This window comes from Cyphomyrmex costatus, unplaced genomic scaffold (genome assembly GCF_001594065.2).
Source record: "Cyphomyrmex costatus isolate MS0001 unplaced genomic scaffold, Ccosl1.0 scaffold28, whole genome shotgun sequence".
NCBI lineage: Eukaryota > Metazoa > Arthropoda > Insecta > Hymenoptera > Formicidae > Cyphomyrmex > Cyphomyrmex costatus.
The window spans coordinates 248,666-272,045 of record NW_017276910.1 but is presented as its reverse complement, the minus strand read 5'-3'; the positions used below and the strand labels follow the sequence as shown (position 1 = coordinate 272,045).

Genomic DNA, 23,380 nt, shown 5'->3' with positions numbered 1-23,380 from the left:
ACATTTTTGTAAAAAAAAATCATCGTCAGACTCTTGTGATGTGTTTGTGTGAAACAAATATATCGTATAAGAGAATAAGTATAGCTATTGCGAGTATTTGCGCAATAGAACAAATATTATGAACCGAATGAGACAATGCCACAGCGGTCTAAGCTAAAAATATTTTAACTACCCGGAATACTCGCGCAAATAATCAGCGATCTTAAAATATAATTTGTCATAAAAATAAAAATATGTTTAATTTAAGCATTCGTCACATTAAATGCACCATTTTGCAACTACAATTAGATGTATCATCTTCGATTTAGCATCAAAAACATAGATTTACTTTATTTAGTACAAATTAGATTAAATTGTAAATGCATTGCATTCTCCTTTTTTCTGTTTTTTTATTGCTTTCTGTTTCTTTCAGCTGCTATTTTATGTTCGCTTTTTAAAAAAAGGTCTACTTTAAAAATTGATTTTTTTTTAAATTGACTTCAAGAACTTTTTAAAAAATTGAATAAGTTTTAATTTTGAAAAATATTAAAATTAATTAAGATTTAAAGGTTCTGAACAATTTTAAAACACGATTTCTCGTTTTTCCCCACTGTATGTCATTTTGTTGCCGTTAACTTGTTTTCAATACGTTTATCTTCATCAATATACAAATAAAACACAATACACACTAATAAAAATATGTTTAAAAAAGAAAATAAGTGTGTATAATTTTTATGTACTATATTTGTATCCAAAGAAACTTTAAAAGTAAAAATTTCTTTTTATCATTTGATTTTAAATTGTTAGTGTTTCTAAATTATCGGCATGTATTTAATGATTCGATTAAATCATTTGCAATAGACCTTTTAATTCTCCGTCTGCATTTTGGTCTTTTTTGCTTATAAAATCACAAGTAAAATGCTTTTCTTAAATTTCATCCTCATTTTTACTCAAATTTTTTTATTAATTCAACGTTTAAGTAAAAAATTATTTGGTAATATAACAAAGATGTTGAAGAGTAAACCAGAACTTTTCTACATTTTTTGAAAGTGTATTAAAACAGTAAAAAAAATTGGGCTGGATGAAAAACTCAGATTGTAGACAAAGAATTAAAAAAAATTATAAGAGTACTTATATTAGAATATTTCCAAGTTTTTATAAGACATAAAAATAAAATTATAAGTTAAATACTTCCGGTTTAACTTTTTACTCGAAGTAAGGAGCTCACGTTTAAAATAAATAATGTTTCCATTTTCATTGCAAAATATTGAAATAATTACCTCTTATTAATCTGATTTCAACATCTATAAAATGTGTGCCGATAATTCAGAGACACCCTATATGCTCCGGTAAGAGCGGACAGGATCAGTCTGAACCTGATGTGCCAGCGTAGGGTTATCTTCTCGTTAAAATGTATATACGCCAGTCTTCTCCCGTACTTTCCTATACACGCGAGAAGATGAGCGCGATTTTCAACAAATATACGCGCCATATCTTGGATTTTCTGTTTCTATTGGATAGATAATTGTTCACATAATCTGGACACGCCCGCACACTCGATCCTTTTATTTCACGGGTAAGCCCTATGGTTTTTTTTCGTTCCTTATAAATATTGGCGTTGGTAAGAATAGCGATATAGGTAATAGCAAGTCCACGTGCACATGTGTCGCATATGCGTAACTACCGCTACGCATGCACGTACGCATCTTACGACTGGCAAGACGCATCCCTTTTTCGCCGTTAGAATTAATCGATCCGATGAATCTATCGCCTATTTCTCGAAGATACTCTCCTCGAAAGGTTATCTTTATGTGCGTATAGAATTTCAGCGACAAATCTCGGAGGGACCTTCGTTTTTTTTTCTCAATTGTATCGAGATCGCCGCGAATTATATTGTATTACATAATACATAAAGTTCTTTTAAAGATTTCGTTTCTTTAATGTTCATTATTTTACTACCACGTTTCGATCAAAATTCAAGTATTCAAAATTAATGTATTGTGCCACTAATGGGATGTGCAATGGACAGGATGGAGATTAAATGGGAATACTTGACGCGCGATGAGATCTGAAAATTTATTAAAATTGGAATCAGTATAATTTTGATGAGTTTTGATTTCGATGGAACAGAAACATGAAAATCCTCCAAGTTCGTTCATTCGAGACAAAGAAACGCAATGTATACATATACATATTACCGGTATAAAGTATATTTCTTTATTCCCGTAAACACATTGAACTCATCAAGATTATATCGATCTTTCTTCTTAAACGGTCTCGATGACGTTTGATGGAATTGCATTACTGCTGATAAACAATTCCGACGACACATAAGACAATTTCGAACACAAGTTATCTTTTAGCGTTAACTTTTATTTGAACAATTTAACGTAACGTCACTGTTAATCAGCAGTTACAGTAATGATCATGACGATGAGACTTAATAATGTTGTTGAAATGAAAGAATCTTGGCAAACATCCACGAGCGTGTGGTGATCGTCGAGGTAACAACGGCGATCGTCGCGAATAATCCACAACGTGTTAGGAACCGGAAACGGATACGGACGAGGATTTCCTTGGACGATCTTCGCTACTGCGACTCGTTGGATTCGTCGTAGGGCGGATTGTTTCGCATCAACCTATTTTTATCCACCGATCAATCGAATATTCGAGGGCGGCCAACCACCTGAAATAATAGTAGAAAATTATTTTCGGTAGATGTATATATATATACACTAATAATAAAACGAAAACAAAAATATTAAAAGATTTTAATTAATTACATTTCCAAAGAAATAAATATTACATTTGCATTTATTCTATATACAAAAAGTTGTCCTAATGTGACTGGACATTTACACAAAACTTTATTTGTTTATATTATTATTAATCTTAAATATTCATTTAAATATAATATTATAATTCAATTGTAATCTTTAAATACGATTAAATTATAATAAAAATAAATGTAATAAAAAAAGTTTTGAGATTAGATAGTAATAGATGTTGTGTAAATGTTCGGATATACGAACATGTTCGATCACTGGGACGTTTACCTTAAAGTTGAAAATGACTGATCCGCTTATATTTACCGTTTTTTATCCATTTCTGATTCACTAGCAAAGATATAGCTCCTTTGCGTGGGATCCGGTGGTTGCAACTCAAAAGCGTGCTTCCTGCCGCCGGAAGTCGGAGCGCTGCTATGTACCCTGAAGCCGTGTAGACACGCCACGCCAAATGCTTTATCGGCGTTGGCATCATCATAGAAATACAGCGCGGCGTCCTTCAGCACGCAATATCGCCTGGACCAGCCGGTGGGCGAGGACGTTTTCCGCGCGTGTTCCTGTTGTTTGTTCAAATACCCGAAACAATCTGGCCTCTGAATAGCGCACGCAGCCATCTCTCTCATTCTTAGTGAGGAGTCCAGCCAAGTGTCAATCTGAGGAAAAGCATGTGGATACTTTAATAAAAATATCTTTAAAATATAATATTTAAATAAATAGTCGAAAAGAAATTGAATTAAACAATTCGTGTAGCAATTCACTTTGCATTACCTGATTGTTCCTTTCAACAGCTTCGCGAATAACCGTAATCCATCGAGCAGCCGCTTCTTCGGTATCGGCCGCCAGTCGTAGGGTTGGAGCACCTTTTTTCTTTATCGCGAAACCGTGCACTCGCAATTCAGGCGTCTGCTCCACATCGTACTTGAGAAGCATTACCGCTCCCACCGGTTGCGAATCCTGTTACGATAAGTGCACTTTAAATCGAAATTGACTCTCGACTTTGCGTAAATCAATTCCTGGCAATTTTCACTTCAAATTTTCAAAATTGCACCGATTCTATTTTTTTTTACTTCTAAATGAAAAATAAAAAAGTATCCCTCTCTTATTTTGGTTATTAAATATATATCTGAAGATATTTCTTTTATTATGATATTCTTCATAAAAATTCTTTATGTAGATATACGCAGGTACTTGATATGTTACAAGCTTACGTTATAAATTTGCTTTATATGAAGTAATAAATTTCGCTCACCGAGTCAGTCTTATAGCAGTACAGGCAGTTGTCACGACGAAGAGCAAACCATCGTCGAACCCATTTTTCCGTGCACGACGAAGTGGATTTTCTCCACAAGTACCCCGAATAGAGTGGTGCTTCTTCAGAGCTCTCCTTCACTCCGGCGCGTGCAACGCGCGGCGCCAACACATTGCAGGTTCTTGCGACTTCTAATTCCAGAACATCCGTACCGGAGTGCGCCAATCTTACGACCTCTGAGTGCGTGGCATCCATAACGCTTCTGCCGTTCACCGACATGATGATGTCGCCAACCTCGAGACCGGAACTCTCCGCGGGCGTGTCTGGCTCGATCGCGGAAACTACCACGGGCTTTGAGCCATGAATGCGAAATCCAAATTCGCCGCCAGCTTCGCGTTTCACAACTACCCTCTTGTCGCTTTCTGTGAATATGAAGAATAGCTACAGCTTTTTCTCTTTTATGAAAGCAAAAAGATTCGAAAGTTGAAATCCTTAGCAAAATGTTTTTTTTAGAATTTTTTCAAAAAATTTAAAATTAACACATTTTATTTTTTATTACACTTATTAAAAAAATAAGTATATATATTTTTTAATACTGTTAAATTAAATTTACATATTTTTTTACTAATGTGATGGTAATAATAAAATTTGACAAAGAAAGTTTAACAAATCTCAAATTTGATAACAATTATTTTATATATTGTAATAATTATTATATATATAATATATTTTAATTTTTATGTATATATTATATATCTACTAATCTTTATAAAAGAAAACACATAATGTTCTCTTTACCATGATTTCATATGTTGAAAATACAAAAGATTAGTACATTTTAATTCCTCTTATAGTACAGCATTTAATATGCAAATCCCAACTACTAAACGGATTACATTTTGACGCGAAGCATTTAATATACGTGGACAAAGGGAATCGCGTACATGAAGTGATTTAAATTGTTAAGCCTCGCGCTTTGCAGCCACGCTATGTGGTATCGAGTGACGTATCACAAAAATAGTGAGACACGATTATGTCCACGCGAGCACAATCGGGCAAGCAAATCGCTCGCTCTAGATCAGAAAAGGGCCGAAGCGGAAGAAAAATGTATTGACGATAGCACGCGACGTGAGCTACAAACGTAATCGAGCATATTTAGAACTCAGACCTTTTCCTTCGTGATACAGAGGTGACTCTGGCTGCCGTCATCGTACCACCATAGCGCCGCTTTTATTTTTGCGCCATTGCAGGCTTTGTCCATTTTAATCCTCGCTTTGATCATGAACGTGAAAGACGCTGGAAAAAGCACGACTTGATCGTGCGCGCGAAGTTCATCATATACGGCATCATAAGCACTGCCGGGTGTATAGATATACATAGAGAGACAGTGGTCAAGAGGTAAAAAGGTGATGCATAATACCCCATGTACCTCCACTAGGTTCACCGTCGTATGTCCCATCTATGAATTGATTCGATCGATTTAAGCCCGATTAGAAAAATGTCGCAACACCAATAATGCCATAACCGTAAATGTCACAGGCATAAGCACAGCCACATTTTTTTTTATCAATGAATTAGATCATTCTTACGATACACGAGTTGTACTAGATACTTTGTAATGGCACTTATTAAGACGCCTAAATCATGCCTCGGCAATTCTTGGCCGACGTTCAGTGTCATTAGTGGCACACCTCTTAACTTTTGTATCGAGATATACCTTTGCTAAATATTTGTTCGTCGTTAATTTGGCGCCAGATAGTGCTTTATGAATAGAAACTAAGTCATAAATATAAATTATTTCCGCAATCTTCTTCAAATAATCACAAGACTCTCTAGGGAGCGTCGTAATTATAATTAAGTGTCGCCAGGACCGAAAAAGTAACTTCCATGAAATATTATAGAGGTTTAAAAGAAAGAATCTTTTAAAAGAAAATATCTTGTTTATGTATAAAGTTAGCTAAATACAAATCTAAAAACAATTTTGTTGGACCATCAAAATAATTACGTAGAAATCTCAAGCTGAACAATGCCACAAAAAATTTTAACATTCTAGTAACCAGTTTGTGCGTCCTACATAATTATATTTTAATGGTCCAACAAAATTATTTTTAGATCTGTATCTACATAGTTAAATTGTTAAATACCCCAGTAAAAACCGTCTTTTTCGTGTACAAACATATTTTTTAAAATAAACATTATCGATCGTAGCGTATCGATGTGATAAATCTTAGTATAATTTGTATATATTACAAAGTCTTAATTTTGAGGAGGAAGAAAATAAAGTAGATATATGTATCGATATGTGTATATCTGTGTCGATAATTAATCTATTAGCATGTTTGACACTATTACATGCGAACATATGTATAGTTATACAATACATAAATGCCTACGCAATTAAAAACTTAAAACGCATACTATGTATTGCAGATAAAGATACTTTCCGATTAGACCCAAAATAGCAGCTTTGTTCATTTCTTAATATGCTTATGGAGACTGTCAATTGGACTGAGAAACAACTTTTTGCATATAATTAGTACAAGATCTTTTAACGTTGAAGAAACGCTGCTTGAAGCATCAAGTAACTGACCGTTAACGCAAATGTTACATTCATCGTTATCGATCGACTCAACTGTCATTTTTATTTTTTTTTTTCAAAATATATTTTTCTAACCGTGAAAATAAAACCCATTACCTGTTGTCGCCACACCAAATTTCGCCAAAGCTTGACCCTCCCTACACCAAACTCTGAGCATGCACTTAAGCAGCTCCTCCAGAGCTTGCTTCAATGTCACGTCCTTGTCCACTTCCGTCGTGCACTCAGAACCCGCGGAGTTGCACACCATCGTCGGTTGTCAATTGGAACAAATTCAAAGGCAGCAGGAGATTTGTCACTCGTGGGTCGCCTTCTTCCCGAGTTCCTCCACTTTTCCGATATGGAAGAGAAATTTATCAGACCGCGAATTAAAACTGAGATTGGATTGGAATCCGATCAATTTTAGTTCGCTAAACTTGTGTACTGATTTTCTTTCTTTCGATTGTGTTTAAAATTCAATTCAATCTCAATCTTAATCCGTAGTTTGATATCGGCAAAATTTCTTTCACCGCCAGCGCACCTCCAACCGGAAGACGGAGCTCCGTTCGCGCGCGGTCGAGGATGAACTCACGGGTGTATACACAGAAAACGGCAGATTCGCGAAGACGATGTCTCGAGCCAGCAGCCTCGTGGAATGCGACTCGGCGCCCTGACCCACTGACTGCCAGCCAAAAGCTCCTTCTTCGAGTCACCGCCCCGCTGGTCCCCGCTGGTCCCTGCTGCACCCCGCTGGTCCCCCCTGTAGCCACGCATGTTCCCGCGGTTCGCGAGCGCCGCCGCTGCGCTTCTCCGTCGTCTTCGCGCGAGCACAAATCACTTCTCCCCTAACTTCGGTTTCCTTCTTCGCCACGGACGAGCCGGACTTAACGTCTCGCTCGATGGCTGCTCGGGTGGATTATATTTAGACGACGGAGTATTACGCGGAGCTTATTTAAAGAATCGGGAAGAACGCCCCTCTCTCCCTCTGTACCTGCCTTTCTCTCTTTATCCATGTCTTTTTCTACTTGTTGTCATGACCTAATTCTTTTCTCTTCTTTTCTCGACCTCTTAATTTCAATCTCTGCGTTCCTCACTCTCTTTTTTCTTCTTTATAATTTAAATAATTTTGAATATTCATGATAGCTCGTCGCTTTGTACTCACAGTTATGCATATAATGTTATGAGTGTAATTTTATTATAATCCTTGTTTCCCTCTGCTTCTAATTCCATTTAAATTGTATTATTTTTTATAACCTCCTTGATTGTCTTTAGAAGAAATATGTCGGATGACTGGAATAAATTGTATCCATTTACTTTCTTACACCATAATTTATTTGTTTACCTATCTCTTCCGTCTCGTGTCATTTCTGATACCTCCTTTTTCTCTTTTCTCCTTCCTCTACTTCTTTTCCTACATCTCTTTTTCGCTTCATCTTGCCCCCGTTAGCTCGCTATATCTAAATCTCTTTTTTTACAGCGGATATATCGCAGGATGCTTTCGCGAGACGGTTTAAGAACATTCTTCAGCGATGCGTGAATCGGCGTTAAAGCGGCACGTTTGTGCCGCGTTGGACTGCGTTGGACGTCATCCGCCATCCGTCGAATGATCTCACGACGTAGAGATTTTGGAATGCGACTTAAGAATTTCTAACATAGACACGAACGATTATAGAACAGCTGCACCGATAAAACCGTGATTAACGATCGTGCTAATAGGCGTTAACGGATTTACACTTAAAAGATTAACATCTCGAAAGTTCGTGTAATTTATGTTCCTTTAAACTGTGACCATCAAGATATAAAGCTGTATTTTCAACTATCATTTCTTTCAAACATTTTCCAAATATTTTTCCCTTAAGCTGCCATTTCTTATAAAGAGTTCTCGTCAGTTTCGTTGGTAATTTCAATTTTTTTTTTTACATGCCAGTAATTCATTATAAAATAACAAAGTATGAAAGATATAAGAAAGAAAGTAAAAACTATGTCAGATTTCAAAACAATTTTAAAAACTTTTTTAATCTTCGACTTACCGAAACATTTTGTTTGTATCCTCTTATACATTTCACCGCTGCTTTTTCGATGTACCATTCTATGCGTGGCTGCTTGATATCTCTTCTTAAAATTCTTCTCGCTGTCCGTAGATTCTTGAGAATCCCGTCGCTCCTTATGGACACTATCCTCGTCGTCACCATCTCTGCTGTCAGGCCTTCTCCATACGTGACTTTCCTCGAGATCCCCGATATAAATCCATTCGCTACTTAAGTACGGTTCCACGTAAGTGTCCTCATCTTCTCTTCCTATCATCAAAAAAATGACAAATACATTATTCATTGAATTTTATCACTCTTATTTTTTTATTCTAACTTTATTTATAATTTTATAAAAAAGGAGTGTATGTGTGTTTAAAATTTTATATTACACTCCAAGATATAACTGAAGTGAAAAATAAATAAACAAAATACACAATTCAACCTCTCGAATGATGTATAAATATTCTATTTAAATATTTTACTTTTTATCTCTAATATATTATATATATTTTTTAATTTACCTGTAAGAATTTCCATACTGGCATCGGTACTTCGAGCTTGCAATCTTCGTCTGCCCATGTCATCAATTGAACCTCTGCTTCCTGGTCGAGGAGTGGCTCTTTCTTCCGATTTAGCCCTAATATCCGATCTACCGGCACTGCTACGGCGATGTCTACGGTCTCCTCGATCTTCCGATCTGTACCTCTTGTCGAACTTCTTGTACAAGCGATGTCCTGTAACGTGCTTGGAAGATGTTCTGTGTCCTTCTGGGGAGTCCGCAAAACCTGCCGGTGGTCGAACGATCTCTTCCGACACCTCGGGAGTAAAGCAACAGGAGGGCATACACGATAGAGAAAGAAGGTAGATAGACTGACAGATAAGTAAGTAGAAAGAAATACTGCTATGAATTCGTATTTAATTTTCTACGCGCAATTAAGCATTTATGGCATTGAAAATCGATAGCATAGACATTGACAATTTATATAATATTAAAATTCTATATATTTTCGATTTTATTTTAATTTTTAAAATAAATATTTACAATCTTTTAAAAGACTTATAGGACTTATTTATATACTTATTTCAGTATAATTGTATTTATATGCAAAAAGTAAAAGAAGTAGTACAAAGAAGAAGTAGTACAAGATTTTTATAATTATTCAAATATGTGTAAAAATTTTCTGTTGTTTTAAAAATTAAACTTAAAGTAAACTTCACAGACATTTTTATTTTCAATACAAATATTTTTACTATCAATACGGTCTTATTTTTCTTTAGAAATGATCCGCAAAAAGTGAGATGTAGGAAAATATATCTAAGTTAATTTCAAGCAGGCAGAGCATAAGTCTATATATACGCTATCTCTATACGCTACTCATTTATACAACTCGTTAATATATCAAGCAAAAGAAAATTATTTGTGTAACAAGCAGACTACGAAAATAAATGAGATTTTTAAGGGGCAGAATCAACTTTAGAGGATTACTACGACATTCTGCATGGCAAAATTTTAAGGAAATAATTTTCATTACGTTATAATAATAATTTTCAATTACGTTAATATATAGAAAGTTGCAGAAATTAAATTTGTAATACCTTGCATACCTTTTACTCGCAATAAAACACTCTAATTTAAAACTACAATAAAACTGCAAATGCATTTTACGTTTATCTTTCTAATTAAAAAAAACTTATTACAAGAAAGCTTTTGATCGTAAGCAAGTACGGTATATAATGTCATTAAATCCTATTAACTCTTTGCACTTAAAGTCTCCTCTTAGCCGTTAGACAATTCAAAGTAATTCTTGTAATGCATTATTAATATCATATAAAAGTCAAAAACACAATTAGAAAGACTTGAAACGGTACAAAATTGAACGCATTTCCATTAAAGAGCGCGTCCGAATGAAACAATATTGTCCTCGCAAAGAGGTCATCCCGGAGCAAAGGGTTAAAATGAAAGACAAATGAATAATGCACGATAAGTAATATATCACCTCTCTGCCACAATGATGACAGTGTGCAGCGTCCAAAGCGGCAACAGAGATGCAAGGCTGATCGGCGCTCTCGCTATAAAAGACACTGTCGCTGCCCGGACTGACGGATCTCAACGATTCCGCCGACAGTGCTTTCAGTCTCGCTTCCGGACTTTGTGCTTCTATGACGAGCGCCCGCTGACCATTGTGCCCTGGACTACGCTGATAACGTCCAGGACTCAAGCGACTAGAACAAACTATGTCGTCCGCGACACGAGACTTCCTACGCGGTAAACTGCCAGTTAACGCCGCGTTCTTATCCTGCAACGCAATTGTTAATAAAACGTACATAGAAGGAAAAGAATAATTTTGCTAAAAGGTATTCTAAAAATTTTTAACTAAAAAACGAAGAATAATTTTTTGTGGAACGTGAAAATAATTAAATAAAATTCTCAAGAATAATGAAGGTGCTACAAGAAGTTTTGACATTCTAGTAATATGAAACGATTGTTAGACCGGATATGGATAAGTTAAATTTTACATAAGAACTCTATATTTGCTTGAAGCGGGTCTTAAATATTACGTATATTTTTTGTGCAAATTTATAATACAGTATATTCTGATTTTGCATATCGTGCACCAAAATAATTTTATACATACATAATTTGAAAATTCGATAAAATTATTTTCAGATCTAGCCCAATTTTTAGATACTTCAGCGAACCTTTCTGTCCGTATATGAATCTTGTCTCTGGCATGTTAATAAAAGAATAACAAAATACACCCGAGTGCTTACCTCATTGCTGCGCCTTCTGGTAGAAATATAACCACTAGTCTTCCTTCTTGGGCTTTCCCTGGTCCGACGATGTCTCGCGTTCTCTGCACCTTCGCGATGCATATGATGATGGTGATGGTGATGCATATGATAATGATGACTGCAGCTTGAATCATCGGACGTCGGCGCGTGTGGACCATCCTCGGTTTGCTCCATTCTCCATTCCTCCTTTTGTGGACTTCTAAGCACTTGTTGCTGCTGCATTTGCGTCGACTGTTGCACGGAGTCCCGTTTTCTGTTATTCCGATGAGGACTACGAGTCAACGTTGGCTTGCTACGCGATCTGTGGCGATGGCTAGGAGTCGGGCTGACCTCGACGTTCTCGGGATATACCGGCTCCGCGGAGTGCTCCAGTTCCACGTTGCTCGATGTTCCTCCGAGGAAGTCCAAGCTAAAAGTTTTCTTCTTTCGACGACGTTCCTCTTCGCTCCACATGCGAACGTCAGGTGGCGACTCGGCGTAACCTCCGGACGACGACCGATGACCCTCCTATCGAAGTGAAACAATATTAAATTGTTTGTGATTAATAAATATTTTATTTTATATATCTTACAGCTACATGTAATTCGATTGTAAATGTCTTCGAACTTTTCACAATTTTGAACAAAAGTATTTTTGTGTATGTATAATAATTTGTAAACTTACATCTCGATCCAATTCAGTCTCTGAGGTATGTCCGCTGCGTGGAGCAACTTGTTCTAAATCATTATTCGGATCCGCCATCGCATCCTTTAGGTCGTAGCTACCTGAACTACTGCTGCTACTAGACCTCATTGCCGGTGGAGGTAGTTCTAATCCAAATGCAATTTCCGCTTCTTCTAAAATTGGTGGCGGACTGCACGGCTCCTCAATAACAGCCTAATAACGTAAAGTACAAATTTTAATTAAATTTTTTTGTTAATATGATAAAATTTTGTTGCTTAATTAACTTTAAATGAATTCTATATTTTGAGGAAAATTAAAGTTTAAATTGGGTTGATAATATAAAAATTAAAGACTTATAGAGTCTTAAATCTATTTTTAAGACATTTTTTTAATTTAAAGAAAAAAATTAAAAATTAAATTTACAAATTACCCCAAAGGTAGAAAAAAGTTAACTGATAATGTGCAGTTATGTTGTACACAGCAATTATCTTGCAAATTTATTTAAATTGTTTAATTTGAATAACATCCCTCCGGCATAATTAAAATGTAACTAGCATTAAAACGAACGAGTATTTACCTCGCTCCTCGCCAGACTGTAAATTGAGCTTGCGCTTTCGAAGGAGCTTCCTTCGGCGGCGGTTGCGGTGGTCGAAGCAGGCGCTGACGCCGCGGCACTGGACGTCTGCGGTGGCCTCGACCAGGAACTGGTCGTGGCAGACGTGCCTGTAGTGGTCCCGGTTTCCGTAGAAGTATTGGCAGTGACATAATCCTCGGAGGTCTCGGAAATATCCGTGTTCGTACGTCCGCCCGAGTCGGTTCTCGCTAGGCTCAAACCGAACTCGCTCGACGACTGTGATTGGGGTTGAGACAACGGCGGACCTGGACTCGCGCGGCGTAATCCACTTCTCGGTCGGCCGTTACTCGCAGAAATAGATGATTCGATACTGAGGAGAGGAACATAAATTTCAATCGAATATGTGGAGAAAAAAAGACCTGAAGGGAAAATAGGATATCAATTTCAACGCTGTGGGATGTTTTATGTACATTGATTGCAACATTACTAAGGAAAAAATATATACATTGACGATAACACATTTCTTAAGGAAACGTAAGGATGAATGTCTTTGTCACTACCAAATCCCTAGCCACGTATCCACTATATATATCACTATATTGGGAGATTATATTGATATTTTATTGTAGAAATACAAAATAAAAAGTCATATGAATATGAAATGTATATAAACGTTAGTTAAAATGATTATTACAAAGCCGAGAAAAAATTATTTACAAAATTATAATCATAATTTAAAAAATTATAATACATTGTATTATATTATTTTAAAATTTTGGGAATACTTGAGCAAACATTATCCTGCAATTTCCATATTTAATATACAATATTTTTTTTAAATTATAAAAAATAAATCTACATAGAAATTTATATATGAATATCTTTCTATAAAAAAGAGTCATCACAGAAAGAGTGATATCTTATTAAAATTATTACCTATCATTTCATTTATATTGCATGCAGGAATGTATGTCCACTCAAATTTATTAATTTATGAATAATATAATTATGTATGATAATATATTTAAAAATGCGTATTCTAAGGATGTTTTATCAAAAATATCGAATTAAAACTTGGGGAACTACTATATGAAACCAGATCAGAATGTGTTATGGTCTTACATATCGTACGCATAAAAATGTGCTGCTGGGGATACATCATTGTAGTAAATTTGTTGAAACTGTACTGGTAACAGATCTTGTATTCTGTAAGACCGTCTGTAAAAAGTACCTGCTATAAGTAAAGTAATATACAAAACAAAATACCAATACAAAAATCTCTTGACATCTTTTAATCAGAGTATCGGATTTATTTATCGCTCCACATATGATCTAATCAATTTTACATTCTCTATTCTATAGTAAAAAATTCTTCCAAAACAAATCCTAATTTACCTTGGTGTGATGGGTTGCACCGGAGTGGCTGGTTCTAGACGTATTCTCGGACTCGGCGGGCAAGGTTCCACCTCGTCCTCCACGTCCAAAGCCTCGGTGTCCATAGAGGAACGTTGCTGATGTTGTAAGAGCAAGAGATGTCTTCTCCTCGAGGATGGCGTCAGTAAAACTAACGAGTCAGCTTGAAGAACCGTCGCTTGCGACTCGTTCCATATTCCGTCGCTGTGGTCCCTGGTCACGTCATTCGTTAAAGAATCGCTGGAGGCAAACGGTGAAGTTACCTGGCCGACGATACTGGTACTGGCGATGCCGGTTCCAGTACTAAAAGCAGGCGGGTAGACTGTAGTGTGCAGTAAGGCGCAGGTGGGCAATGAATCGTCCTTCGGGGTCTGTGAGATTCTACGTGTTGCTAAAAAATATCCTTGATTATACACGAATTTCTTCATTAACAGCGGCGCGAATGTTATTGCATTATGATACACACTTGCTGCTGTGGTTGGCGATGTAGGGGAAGTTGGAAGTGACCTAGGAAGCATAAAATCGTCTGACGATACACCTTGTACACCATCTTCGAGAGATACGCTTCTTTTCCGAAAGAGACCCCGACGTATTAGATTTTCATGAAACTCCTAGGAAGAGATGCAATTGTTTTACAAAAATTTTATTCGATATTACGGTTTAATTTGCAAAACACGTTTCGAAACGTTTATCTACCTCTTCGTGATGATCCTCGTGAGGCGAGAGGCTGCGCAACAAAGATAAATCCTCGGGTGTCGAGGAAAATTGGACGGGTGTTCTGACAGTTCTGCTCCAAGAATCCTGTTGATTCCTTCTGCAAGTGTGAGGATAACTCGGTTCGCTGCTTTCTCCGATAAGTTCACGTCTCTCAACACGAATCTCGCCATCGGAGAAGGTCTTCTGGAGAGGAAGGAATCGACGGATGGGTTCGGAGATCCGGCTAAGAAGCGCGCGAGCATCAGGCGAAACCGGTGCCGGTTTGAAATTTATAAAAATCTCTTGATCGTCTATATCGAGAGATTTACGATGTTGATTACACTGAAATAGGCACAGAAGAAATAATTTACTATTTAATGATTTTCTATCATTACTCTTTATCGATTCGATGAAATTATATATGTTGTGTCAATTATATAATAATAGAAATGTGCATGATTCTACCACTTCATCATTAGCAGATTAAAGTGCTTAATAAAATAAAAGTTTATATCAAAATGTATACTTACAACGCCAATAGGAACAATTGCGATGTCTCCGTTTGGCAAAGTCTCTTCAACGACAACGGTGGTGGTAGTGACAGAGCAAATAGGTGGTGGTGTTGTTGAGATAAGAAAGGGTGACCTTGGTGGCTCTTCACTTTGTGTCCTATGGAGCGGCTCGTGTTCAGTTTCCTCTTTTGCTGGCGCACCAGCCTGTCCACCAAGCGGCGTCCCTAACTGTCCAGCTTCCGAATAACTTTTGGTTAATTTTCTGCCGTTGAAGACACCGTTAGTTTGAGCACCTTGCGAAACCATCTTAACGCGATGGATGGTTCTAGGACTGAGAGTCACCGGAAGTACACGACCGCGAAACATTGGTGGAAGATCAGTTTGTGTCGCCTGAGTTTTCATGGCACCGCGTTTATGTGGTTTCTCTGGAACAAATAAATTGCTACAAGTTAGCCGCGAATTGGTCTGTAAACTGTAAACAAATTTATCGAAGCTATCTTAAATAAGCTTTAACTAAATTTTAAATATTTAGTACTTTAAATGTTTAAATATAAAATACAAATGATATTTTTATGTAAAATAATATTTTATTCCCTTTCAAGTCAATTTATAAATAAATAAAAAATCTTTAAATATAAATTTCTTATGCAAATTTTATAACAACAAAATTACAATTTTTGTAATTTCAAACTTATCATAAAATTTAAGTCACTATATACGATTACATATTTTATTTAACATTGTAGTATAATAACAGAAATTTATTTCACATTTGCAACTTCAAGTGTATTTCTTCGCTTTTTCATTTTATTTTGTAAAGTTTTATTAAATCATAGTTTTTTAACGTCAGTCTAATGTATAATAAGCTTTGCCATCGTCAAACCGGCCGCGAGTAAATAGCTTTAACTACTTTCCCCACATAATCTATGATACTTGGCTTGAGATCAAAATAGCAAGACGATATAGATCATCTGTGCGCAGTTGCTGCACAGTATGAAACCTCAGATTAAATTTCAATAAAAATTAATAATTTATTTTCAAGTAAGAACACCGATATTAATATCTCTCTCTCCTCTTTACAATTTTATATAGTTAATACTTTGTAATCTTATACTTATAATTTATATGTAAAGAACTATTCAATCACACGCGAGATTTTAAAATACACGACTTACCAAGTACGAGAACACGTGGCTCGACGCCAGGATAAGGATGAGCTAAGGGCAAAGACGAAGGCAGTATAGTATTCTGCATAGTTGGTTGCGAATCTATAAGACGTTCCGGATTATGTGGCCTCGGGGGGCTTATGTTTCTTGGGACTTCAAACGATGTGAGCGTGTGCGATCTTGCGAAGCTCACGTGCTTCGCTTTTGGAGCTTGCGATATTTGCATCGTTGTCACAGAGGCAGGAGGAGGAGGTACTACTGGTGGTAATACTGGTCGTGGACCTTCCAACTTCGCGGATTCTTCGTCCTCTGGGACCCAAGTGTATCTACCGCAAGAAAAAAAATCTATACCGTCAAATTATAATATCATTAGAAATGATAATTTATGTTGCCGATCGATATCTCAATAATTAATATCAGCAAAGCTGGAGATGGGTGCTTCTATAAAAGTCTAAAGTACTTTTTGATTTAATTTACTATCACTTTAAATTATTCACATTAATTCAATTTTTATTAAAATAAGTGCTGCTTTTTTATAAAATTTATATCACTAATATATATGATAATCATTAATTACAATTTTTCATTTACTTTAAATTTGAGTAAATGCCATTAAGAATTTTTCAATAAAATGTGTATCTCCGTTAATGATGAGAATTAAGTGAGCTAAAATATCAAGCGAATATATATAGGTCGTACTGTTGCAAATATAATTCGATTACACGCGTTACGGATACATCGTGAGGGAAACAGAATGACAACGTGTCATTCTATCGAAGCGCACATGATCATTTTATGTAAACACGTATACGTTAATTTTTAGAAAAACGATGTTGTTGCTCAAAGATAATAATTTGTAACGTAAAATGATTGCAATGAAAAATAAATGCATAAACAGAAAAATTAAGTAAACTTAAAATAAAATCGTTAACACGAGACTATATTTACGTTATTCACATCATTATCTATTAGCTATATCCAGATTTTTTTTCCGCATATTTTGCACACATACAGCGATTTTGCGCGCAACCATAATTTTTTAATCGACCGCTTTCAGTTGACCTTAAAAAGCTGATAAAGAGGCGGTGCAGCACTCATGCTAATCAGAAATAAACCCAACCCTAGACACTACGCTACGAGGAGACCACGGAAGGCTTTACACGTAACAGTCGATGGAACACCGTGTGCTATATAAATATCGTTCTTATAAAGTCTATCTAAAACCATAGAAGATACTCGGATCAATATAAGTATAAAGATAAATTTCCGAATATGACGTTTTTCTATACCAATTATGTAAAAAAGCGTCATCACACTGTACATCTATAGTGTTAAATTTAACCTAATTTAAATCGCCACTGCTTCTATACTCAATATATCGTTACTTTATACTAAAACAATGGATAAATTTGACACTATGTAGCGGCAATTTAATATTATATAGTGTCAAATTGACATTTTATAGCATCAAATTTTTACTACAAAATAACGATATATTGAATAGCAGCAGTGAGACGACTAAAATTAAGTTAAATTTGACACTATAAATTTAACAGTGTAGATTTTTATAATCAATAAAAAATCATAATCGAGTTTTCTAGCAAAATTGTATGATTTTCCTGACAACAATATATAAAATATATTTATAATAATTTTTACATTTCCCCAACTTTTTCATTTGTATTAAAGACAAAAGACCGTTTCTTCCCCTTGGATTTCAATTTCGTTTCCCTTGCACGTTCACCGTTTGCACTGAGACACGCCTTTCGATCAATTACGTTGCTAAAGTCTTTACCGATAAATCGATTAGTAGATATACATTCTAAACGTGTCTCGACGGAGTAATTTGCCCCAAATATCCGAAGCACTCGGTTTGCCAAATAGTCGAAGGTAATATCGCTTTTCGCAGGTGTCAATCTCGCGTATGATGCAGGTATACGGTGACTACTCTAGTAGGTAATTACCGTAATTGGAATACGAAACCAAACATATTCGAAAATATATGCAGTATGTTTATACATAAATATGTCGCGTATGTCACGTCCATTAATATAACCGTAGATTTGCGAAAGTACTCTTTCACCTCCATCGGAGAATTGCAATTTCATATATTGGATATTTTTGGAAATATTTGGAAATAAACGCGAATATATTGCCATCAGCTTTTTGTAGTAATTGGTCCGTAGATTTGCGAAAGTACTCTTTCACCTCCATCGGAGAATTGCAATTTCATATATTGGATATATTTTTGGAAATATTTGGAAATAAACGCGAATATATTGCCATCAGCTTTTTGTAGTAATTGGGCTCTTAAACGTTTAAATTTCCCTACTTTTCGACGCTAATAGATTACGGTCGTTTTTCGCGTTCAGAATTCTGAAGGAAGAAGTCTATATTGCCCGCGAGAGATCAATCCGTCTTCTTACTCACCTCTTCGGATCGGGCACGGTGCAAAACGATCTTGGGCGCCGTCTGAAGTAGGAACTCTCGATCCAGTCCGCCTCGTCCTCAAGGTCGTACCGCGATAGACCGCGGGAGTAGGTCGGATAAGGCTGACGGTACATAATTTGGAGGGGTCTTCGGGGATAGGGTGCGTCGCAGAGGTTCTCGTCGCTGGGAACGCTACGCACGCACGCCGACAGGATGGAATTTCTGGTGGAGCTGCACGGTGACGGTCCCCTCGTGGACAGACATCCGAAAAAACCACCGCCGGACTTCTCGACGGCGTCCAGCTGCCGGCTGGTGATGCAGTACTGCTCCTTGATGTCCTCGCGCGAGTACAACGGCGTCGCGCGACGATCCCAGGAGTCCATAACACCACCAGGACCGCCGAAGCCACTGTGGAGATCTACCTGCGTCGAGACGTCCACCTGTCGCAAACAGGCGCGATTATATTCCGGAAACCCAACCAGAGAACAATTCCGACAGGTTACGGACGTTGATTGACACGCGGAGTGATTTACGCGAATGTGATAGGAGTATGATATTTCAAAGGAATCGCTGGGCGGGATTTGTATTGCTAACTGATAGGTGATATCGACGACAGCGCTTTCTGATGCTTGAATATGATCTTACGCTCAAAATTGAGAACAATAGGATTCTGGTTTTTCGAAAATCGAAATGAGAAGCGAGTGTAAATGAGATAACGCGAGGGAAGAAAAATACTTGAAAACTAATTACTGTCCAACGCTATCAGGAGAAACGAGAAAACTCTCTCTAAATGAAATTACTGCAAGAACACATACGTAGACTTGTCATTTCTATTTGTGTTATTTTTTTTTTAGTTAGAATTACATTATAAAGTTTTCACATTTTCCAGCTCCGAATGTGTTTAGCAATTCTTCACTTCACGTACAGCGGTTTAGTTTAACTTTATTATTTTTTACCATAAAAATATGTACGAAAGTACGGACTCTCTGAAATTAAAATCAATAATAGCGATTAAGAGTATTATTTTTTACTTTACGCTACGAAAATATATTTATAATATTAAAATTTAGATTGTACACAGGATATTAATTATAGATACTATTTCCGACTGAGGCAAGATCTAAAACGTTTATTGGCAATATTAAATTTCTCTGACAAATTTCCTTGCTAGAAATATGACACTCAAGACTAAAAATACTGATTTTAAAATATTTCTTATTATATTGAAATATGAAATTACTTTTGTAAGAAATGAGAAAACAAAACGTTCTCGTATAGGATGGTATTGTCTTCCGCGGAGCAGTTAAAAATTGTATCGCTCTTCGATCGAGTACCGTAAACTGCTTCATTCATTGAAGTTCTGTAGCTATACACGGCTCATTGTGCTGAGTTACGTTATCGGAAATCGCAATAGTCGCTGCATTAAACTTCTGTAATTTCCCGGACTTCATTACCGTTCTTGCATTATTCGTTTCCTAAGCATGGAGTTCCGCTATCTTTTGCCCGCGCCATGGCGATGGCATTGTAGTCTAATGTCTATCGTATTATCAGTTTCCGGTAATGAGATTCATTCGGCTAGTCCTCCGATTAGCAGGGATCAACGAGACGGACGAGGGAAACGCTTCAGCCGTCGTCAAACGAAGAGCGTTTCTCTCGAGGAGATTGACCTACATTCGGTCACAGGAAACGGATTTTGAAGCGCGAGCAATGTCCTCATTCTCGAAGGATCAGAAGATGAGAAAATAATATTCGTATTTACCTAAATCAAAGAAAGCTTGTCATTACAACATTAATTAATTTTTGAATTAATTAAAAAATATTTATGAACAAAATAGTAATAAAAAATTGTTGGTGATTTAATGATAATAAATATAGTAAATATAGTAAAAAATATAAAAGTGAGCTTAAATAAAAATAATAAAGATGTATAATAAATACTAGCAAAAGAAAGTAAATGAAAGAATGTATTCCTCAGAAACTTTCTTCTCAAAGTTAATAGAAAAATATGCACTATTTTAATAATAAAGTTATTTATTAATTAGTAAGATATATGAAAAATAATAAAAAATGAACAAGCTTAAATTTATTCTATCAACGATATTGACGAGATTTGATTGCGACCGCAAACGCAGTGACTTTTTGTATACGTAGTATAAATATAAAAAAAAGATGTAAAATAAAATTTCTTATTGATTGTGTAAAATAAAAGTTATGTAAATTAAGGATTTTATTTGATTTAGTACGATGGTATCGATATTACGTTATCTAAAATATACTTTATATAGATACATTAAAAAATATAACATTATATCATGGTCGTAAAGCTGTTGTGTGTGATACGATAAATCAAATTCTAAATACTTTATTTTTCTGTATGAATAACGATTTTAAAAATCATGAATTAAAAAGAGACAAAACACGATTTTTATTAAAGTAAAAGTGAAGCTTTCAAACAAAACTTACGTCTACTCGTTTATATTTATCAGTTTATTTATTTCTCATTATTTACGGTACGCGTTTAATTTTTAGAGTAAATAAAAGTGGAGAGAAGTGCCGCGAAGGAAAAACACAAAATTGTCGATTTGGAAAATAACCGTACAGCGCAACTGACCCAGTGCTCTAGCAGTTGAATATACATCACACGGTCTTTCTACGCAAAAACATGTCTATCATTGGAATTGGGATCTCTGGATGATACCTGGGGATAAAAAACGGGTGTCGTTCTGCCAACAGCGTTGGCGTCTCCTCGCATAGCAGGCGGCATGCTCGCGGATGCTGTGGGCAGATTTCTTGGGTTCATGGCAATTTCGGGACTGGGAAGGATCCTCCTGACACCCGTCGGACCACCGGCGGGTGCCACGCTCGGCGCCTTCACCATCCTGGACCGCACCCCGCGCGGTCACACAGACTGGCTGCGAAAACGGCTGCGAACACGCACACCAGCTGGCCTATCGATCTACCCGCTTTTTCCCTCTCGAACGAGAGTAATTGTCCTACTCTCGGAGGTGAACCGAGAGACTCCCGCGAGCCAGCCAGCTTCTCCTCGTTGACTATCTCGTCGGCGCGCTTCGCGCCCGCAGGACCTTCATGGTCGCACGAGCGGGATGACGGGTCCACCACCCAACTGTGTCCGTACGCGACACTCGCGCCTCGACGGATTCGCGGTAATCTGTCGTCGGCAGACTCCTGGCGATTGATACGTGGCCGTGGAGGACCCGACAACGACAAGCGCGACGGTGGCGATGGTGACGGTGGCCACCACGACGACGTTGTAGCATACGTCGGACACGACCGAAGCGACGCGTCTCGGTGGTCCTCGCGCGAACGCGAGGGATGACGAGCTCTCCTATATGGGTTGGAAGAGATGCAACCGGAGGGTGCGCGTGCTGGTGCAAGAAAGACACCGCGTGATACGAGGAGGGTAGATACGGGGTAGAGACAGGGTGGCAGAGAAGCGGCGGCGTGATGGAGGGGGATGAATGGAGGGAGTGGAAGCGTGGGAGAAATTGAAACGGGGAGGAAAATCATAGCGGATGTTCGCGGCAAAAGAGGGATGATGATGACGGGGATAGTTAATACGGTGGGGATATTTGTAACCTTCGTTACTCTCGACTCGTGTGTATTCGCTTTGTGAGCTGCACGGCATACGTTTTCCTCGCTATCTGGCGTATTAATACCGTGATATTTATCCGTGTCTCGTTCGTTTAATGCCGATAGGGTGAGAACGTCGTGCACATAAATAATTCTTTCCCCGATTTATTTTCATATGGCGGCGAACTCTGTCGAACTAATTAACGACAATCTCGACTTTTCTACTGAAAACTTTTGTAAGAAGATCTTGTAATGTGAATTCTCTCGATAATCGGTTAAACATTGGTCGAAGTGGGGAAACGTTTCTTCATGTTATCCGAGGTACCGCCAATTTATAATAAAGTGATTGAATTAATTAATCCGTGTTGAATTGAAACATTTATAATTACATAATAATTCATGTACACACTTATATAATATTTACATTCAAATTACGTATTTATATATTTAATACAAATATAATTATAATATAATTGTAATATAATTATAATACATATTGTTTGTATTTGTATTGAAATGTTTGTGATTGTAAAATCACTGAATTCTTTCTTATTTTTCATACTATCAGTTGACCTATCCATACATCCTTTAATCATCTGAAACGCCTACAGTTAACGTCACAGAATGTTCCAATACTAAAATATCATGGTAGTAAATAATTAGGTGAAACGATAATCAGGCTAATAGTGTTGTCGCTGAATCAAAGGTAAACTAGGAAATGAACGGGAGAACAGTTCCGTTGCGGGCACGTGTGCATATGGGACAATGGCATTAGCTGTGAGGAAAGATAAAAAAAAAGCGACATGTTAAACATACTGTGATAGAACTGGCACGTTGCGCCGATGAATGAGGAGGCCGCGGGGAAAGCGGACGACGACGGTAAGAGCAGTAGAGGGAGCGAGATAAACGAGATGACATAGTTG

At 36.9% G+C, this 23,380-nt stretch overlaps 1 protein-coding gene across 1 annotated transcript; it reads right to left on the bottom strand.

Moving 5' to 3' along the window:
* Positions 1–1,176: 1,176 nt before the first annotated feature.
* On the bottom strand, positions 1,177–21,843 carry LOC108774992 (uncharacterized). The gene is made up of 19 exons (XM_018541256.1): positions 21,565–21,843; positions 18,894–19,306; positions 16,446–16,762; positions 15,289–15,695; positions 14,759–15,100; positions 14,529–14,673; positions 14,045–14,453; positions 13,772–13,867; positions 12,653–13,019; positions 12,076–12,288; positions 11,392–11,919; positions 10,617–10,916; positions 9,141–9,435; positions 8,620–8,886; positions 6,710–6,871; positions 4,015–4,436; positions 3,534–3,719; positions 3,072–3,418; positions 1,177–2,665 (listed from the first exon to the last, which is right to left on the bottom strand). Exons 1-19 carry the CDS (start codon positions 21,742–21,744, stop codon positions 2,614–2,616), a joined length of 5,448 nt encoding a protein of 1,815 aa, XP_018396758.1. The 5' UTR covers positions 21,745–21,843; the 3' UTR covers positions 1,177–2,613.
* Between the last annotated feature and the right edge of the window lie 1,537 nt (positions 21,844–23,380).